Source organism: Triticum dicoccoides, chromosome 1B (assembly GCF_002162155.2).
Source record: "Triticum dicoccoides isolate Atlit2015 ecotype Zavitan chromosome 1B, WEW_v2.0, whole genome shotgun sequence".
NCBI lineage: Eukaryota > Viridiplantae > Streptophyta > Magnoliopsida > Poales > Poaceae > Triticum > Triticum dicoccoides.
This window is the reverse complement of record NC_041381.1, coordinates 497,873,443-497,879,442: the sequence shown is the minus strand read 5'-3', so window position 1 is coordinate 497,879,442 and position 6,000 is coordinate 497,873,443. Positions and strand designations below refer to the sequence as shown.

General features: G+C 50.0%; 1 protein-coding gene across 1 annotated transcript; it reads left to right on the top strand.

Moving 5' to 3' along the window:
• The first annotated feature begins 1,889 nt into the window (after positions 1-1,889).
• On the top strand, positions 1,890-5,996 carry LOC119344416 (protein root UVB sensitive 6-like). The gene is made up of 13 exons (XM_037614861.1): positions 1,890-2,280; positions 3,000-3,098; positions 3,181-3,294; positions 3,388-3,459; positions 3,549-3,659; positions 3,759-3,878; positions 4,007-4,108; positions 4,200-4,272; positions 4,629-4,709; positions 4,787-4,851; positions 4,952-5,053; positions 5,147-5,341; positions 5,453-5,996. The coding sequence occupies exons 1-13, from the start codon at positions 1,924-1,926 to the stop codon at positions 5,519-5,521; spliced, it is 1,560 nt and encodes a 519-aa protein (XP_037470758.1). The 5' UTR covers positions 1,890-1,923; the 3' UTR covers positions 5,522-5,996.
• The last annotated feature ends 4 nt before the right edge of the window (positions 5,997-6,000 follow it).

Genomic DNA, 6,000 nt, shown 5'->3' with positions numbered 1-6,000 from the left:
CTCGACTGTCCCCGCCGCCAACGCCTTGTTGCGCAACTCCGGCGACGCGAACACCACCAGAAAGTCCTCGGGATGGAACTTCAGAACCGAAAAACGGTGGCGCGGGATGCGCAGCTCCACCGACAGCGCCTCCGCAGCTTCCTGACAAGAGATCGCTGGCCTGGTGCCGCCCACATAGGCCACCACCGCCAGCCTCAGGCGCTGCTCAAGATCCTCCATCTCCGGCGTACGGCGAAGAACGCAGACACTGCCAGAAGTAGCCGCGGCTGCAACCGACGCCCGCACAGACCCCACAGGTGCGATGGCGACCGGGACTGGCGAGGATCTCTCCAAAGGAGCGATCTGCCTAGCCACCGGTGCCAGCCTGCCCGCTGGTCCGGCCTGCGTCGACGGCTGCGAAGCCCTTGCTACCTTGGCCACCGCCTCATGCCGGAGATCCTCCTCAGACCTGGGGCTCCGAGGCCTCTTGCACGCCTTAGAGATGTGGCCTTCCACACCACATCTAATGCACAGCGGGGGGAACCAACAGTCTTCACGGCGATGCCCTTCACGGAAACAGCTGAAGCAGAGACCAAAGAGGTCAGCCGGGATCTCCCTCCTCTCCGGCGACGACGCCTGCGAACGGGGGGAGCGCGACCTCGCGCCACCCAACGCCGCCTGCTGCCGAAGCGCTCGCCTTTTGCGCCACAGCGCCTTGCGCGACGGCCCCGGCTTGCGCCACGGCAGAGCGGGGTCCGCCTCCTGGGCCGCCGGCGCACCACCAGCACCGGTTGAGAAGCCCTCGGACCTCGACGAACCAGACAGCCCAAGACCGAAGACGATAGGCTGGAGCTTGGAAGAGACAGACGCCGGGCTCGCAGATCCATCCGCCATGGCGAGAGCAAACGAGAACGAGAAGCGGGGGGAAAGCACCGGGACCTAGAGGCCGCCGGGGCTAAAGGGGGTGGACGCCGGGGCCGGAGTGGCCGCCGGCGTAGGGGAAGGGGAGAGGGATGGACGCCGGGGCCGGAGTGGCCGCCGGCGGAGGAGAGCGCTCTAGAACGGGGAACGGGGAGCGGGCCATGCTTTAAGCTGTTTGCGTTCTTCGCCGTACGCAGACACTCCGCCCACATAGGACATGCTTTATGTGGGCGGCACCAGGCCAGAGTGAACGCAGACACTCCGCCCACATAGGACAGTTGTGTACGGCGAAGAACGCAGACACTTCGCCGTACGCAGACACTCCGCCCACATAGGCCATGCTTTATTGGTCATCTTGATGCTTTAGTAACACTCCATTTATGAAAAAAATCCCGAAGAGCAAGACAAATTCCAAACGACGCACATGTTCTGTCTCTCCGAAACAACCACACATGGTGTGTCCCATTGCTGAGAGCAGCGTCTCACAAACCATATCGCCCTGACGCCACGAAAAACAATCGAAACGAAGCACAAATATCACAAGCCAAAAATATAAGCCCCACCATTTCCTCCCTCCCTCCCTCTCTCTATTCCAACGGTGCACCAGCCAACTGCCCACCCCTCGTGCCCACAAGCATCCGTTAGCCACTGAAACAAGGGCCCCACACACCATCCGGTCCCGCAGTGCCGCCTTGACGGGGCATCACAGCGGTACGCGTAGCAGCCCGCGCAAGCTGGCACCAGCAGCCGACCACCCATCCGCGCGCCACCCGGTTTCCTCCTACCCAATGACAGTGTGGGCGCACGACACGCCCGGCCCCACATCTCAGCGGCACGGCAGACCGCGCTGCGACGTAGCGTCCGTGGGCGTGCCGGGCTGCGGAGTCTCCCCTGTATTTTCCCCGGCCTCGGGGGTATAAAGTCGTTCCTCTCTCTCCTCGGCGAAACTGCCTCGCTGTATCGCTCACCACTCGCAAACCCATCTAAATCTCACCCCCTAGCCACCCACCCCGCACCACCGCGATGGCTCCGGCGATGGGGCTCAAGCGGCCGGCGGCGGCGGCGGCGACGGCCACGCAGACCATCACGCTGCCCCCGCAGGGGGTCGCCGTGAGGGACGCGGTGCGCGGCGCCGTCAGGGACGCCGAGCTGCCCCCGAGGGCGCCGGCGATGTCGGCGCCCGCGCCCGCGGCCGCCGTGGACGGGGTCCTGTGCTTCGAGGAGGTGGAAGGCAGGCGGTGGAGCTACGTCGTCGAGGGCGCCGCGTCCTCCGCCGGGAAGACGGGGAGGGTCAGCGCCAGGGCCAGGGGCGGCTCCGCCGCGCCGGTGGGGGCCACCTTCAGGGCCGTGCCGCTCCAGTCTCCGCTGCCGCCCGCCGAGGTAATTTCTACCACCGGTGCTATTTGATTGGCGATTGCTATGCCCACGCGTGCGCCACATGCCTAGATCCTAATTTAGCGGGATTGCTGGATTTGGTGCGATGCGAGTTCTGTTTAGGATGTGTTAGGGCGTGATTGTTTTTTTAGGGTAAGGCGTTGTTAATTGTACATGTACGTGGGTTGTTGTGGGGATATTTTTCGATTTTGCGGGTGCGGATCCAGAATTGTAGGCTGTATGTGTTTGCTCGAGGAATAACAGACTAGTAGTCTCGTCGTTGGTTGTTTTTTGTCTCTTGCTGGCTGCTGATTCAATTAGTTGAATTAGAAATGTTAAGACTGGTTCACTAATTGTTCATTTGTGATTCACCCTAATTGATCTATAATGTATAATTTTAAGTTTCATCATGTAGTGATCACTTCTATCTCCATTTGGTTAACTTCTGCTTCCATGGAAATGCTAGTGTTGTTGTTTTGTGTCACCGTACATTTGATTTGAGGCTATCTAGTCTAGGGCCTTTGCTCAGGAGCAAAGTTGCAGTATACAGACAAAGTGATGTCGATGTCTCTTGGAAACTAGAGTGCTTGCTAAATGGTGCGAAAACTCCTTGAGATTTTTTAGTTACTGTTGCTAGGCACATCATGGTTTTTTAATGTCTTGTTGATTGATCATAGGAGCTTGATGAACTACAATAATGATGCTATGTAACTGTGCTATTGCAGGAAATTATGTCCTTCATAAGGTCATATGTTGTGCCTGAAGGTTTTCCAGACAGCGTGACTCCTTCATATGTTCCATACATGACATGGAGGGCACTAAAGGTATATTGATCAGATTTATGTGCAGTTGCATCATTTACTAGATTTGAATATATCTTGTTTAATCCTGCTTTTGACCTTTCAGCATTTCTTTGGCGGCGCAATGAGTGTATTTACAACAAGAGCCTTGTTAAACTCCGTAGGAGTCTCACAAAGCAGGGCTACGTCTGGTGCTGTGGCTATTAACTGGATACTCAAGGTAAAGTGTTTCTTCCAATCAGTGGTGTGTTCATCCTTGACTGTTAGTTATTTGGTTATTGTCTAACAGTTATATTGTTTTCCGTTACTACAGGATGGTGCTGGGCGTGTCGGAAAAATGCTTTTTGCGCGTCAAGGGAAGAAATTCGATTATGACCTAAAGCAGGTGTAATATTTGAAACCAGTGGTTTGCAGCGCTCTTGAATTTATTTATTTCGGTTTCAGTAGACTCACTCAAATAAAAATCCACTACAGCTCCGCTTTTCTGGGGATCTCATGATGGAACTAGGAGCTGGGATAGAGTTAGCTACTGCTGCGTTCCCTCAACTTTTCCTACCGCTGGCTTGCATGGCAAACGTTGTCAAGGTTTGATCTCATGCCTTACTGTCACATGTTATGGCATCAATATGACATATTATTTCATTACTTACAAAAGGGCTTACAAAAAATATTTTTTCTATTCAGAATGTTGCTGCTGTTACATCGACCTCAACCCGCACACCGATTTACAAGGCATATGCCAAAGGAGAAAATATTGGAGATGTTACTGCTAAAGGAGAAAGTGTTGGGAACATCGCTGATCTGGTAACCATTTATATTAGTGCTCCTGTTTTTTATTGTGGGCTTCTGCATTATTGCGAATATTATTGATCTAAAATGCAAATGTGCATATATTACCTATCTAACATTTATTTATTGCCTCTTTTATGAAGTTGGGCACTGGTATGAGCATTCTAATGTCCAAGAGGAATCCATCATTGGTGGCTTCATTTGCAGTCTTGTCTTGTGGATATCTGCTTAGTTCATATCAGGAGGTTTGCTTCTGATTTTTGTTTGCTGCTATTATAGTCAATTATCTATGATAAACTAATCCCCTAACCAGACAAATATTATTTCTGTTACCAGGTGAGATCTGTTGTGCTGAACACGCTAAATACGGCAAGATTCACTGTGGCAGTGGATTCCTTCATAAAGACTGGTACGTGAGCATTGTTTGTTAGAAACCTTTCCTCCTGGTCAGATCTTCTCATGATTTGTCGAAGAAAGAAGGACATATGGCAGTTTCCCTCAAATATAGTGCACGCATCACGTAAAATGATTGTTTCGTAATAGCATGTTTGGGTTATTAGGTATCAGCATGTTTTGGATACAGTGTATTTGAGAAATGCCAAATATATTTGAAGACATTTCATTAATACACAAACTGCTTGAGTTCTACCGGTAGAAACTTTAATGTAAAACTTCTTGAATAATATAGTTTGGAGTTAGTTTTAAAATCCATGAAACTTAGGAGTATCCAGTCTTAAATTTGTGTCTCTGATTTTCTCGATGCAGGGCATGTTCCTTCATTGAAGGAAGGTAACTTAGAGGAGACAATATTTAATCCGCCTTGGAGGCATCAACCTGTGGCCATAGGTTTGCAACTATGATCATATTTATTTGTTGATGAATTTTGACTGTAGAACCTTTTGATGACCAATTTTAATTCATAGGATCAAGATTTGGAGAGGCATTTCAGGAACCTGCTTCATTTGTTGCTACAAGGCCTTTGTTCGAGGTACTGTCTTGTTCACTCCATCGAGTGTTGTCCTCCATGGAATATATTGTAGTTCTATCAAAGATTAGCATGCGAGGTTCTGACATGCATACGATTACAGGATGAGAGGTACATCGTTACATATAACCCTGCAAAGGACAAGGTTTATGCTTTGCTCAAGGATCAAGCAAAGCAAGATGACATTCTCAAAGCTGCCTTCCATGTAAGCATTGATTCTTAGCTACTTCCATGATATTGCACTGGTCAGGGTTGGTTGCAACTACTTACCCTCCTTCGAACGTGTTCTGTTTTACAGGCACATGTGTTGCTGCATTTTATTAATGCATCACATGCTAATCTGAAAGCACGGAAGCGCATGAACTCCGATCAGGGGTCATACCACTATGTGAACCCAAACCCATTGAACATGGACTTTCTAGCACACATAGAAGAATCTTGCAAGATTGTTACATCGTCGTATGGAGTATTCAAGAGGAAAGCAAGAGAACAGGTTTCACAACTGCCTTTATTATCAACATTATGCCTCACTCTGGTTATTCTACTAATGTGCAGCCATATTACTGCAGTGACATGCAAACTAATGACTCGTTTTTTCCCACAGGGATGGATAATGTCTGACTCGCTACTGAACCCGGGCCGTGCTCGGCTGTGTGGAGTAGCACCACAGTGATATAAGCTTTATCATTTGTCCGACGGGATAAGATATTTCTTTCATACATTGGACCTGAGTCTATGTGAGCCAGCACGTTATTAGCACAGACCAACTTCATTCAGTTAAAAGTACTCGGCATGCACCAAACTTTGGTGAGACTAGTAGGGATAGTAGGCTGCAGCCTGGTACCATCTCAACTCTATAGAGCGGTTTGCTGGCTGGCTCATGGCGAAGGGTCCTGCAACTAACTGAAAAAAACTGACTAACCGGCTCTTGTATATGCGTCTGGTAATGTATAATGGAGACCGACATCCGACCTATTTGTAGCCGGTCTAGGTCTCTGTCGGCTGAGTTCTTGTATCGAGTCTGACTGCAACTTTTTTTTCCCGGTAACTTTGCGGTGCTGTGGTTTCTCTTTGTTTCTGTGACTCCGGTTGTTGTAAATGCCAGTTTCACCTAAGAAGAGGTCTGTTTGATTTCAACATCTCTTTCATTTT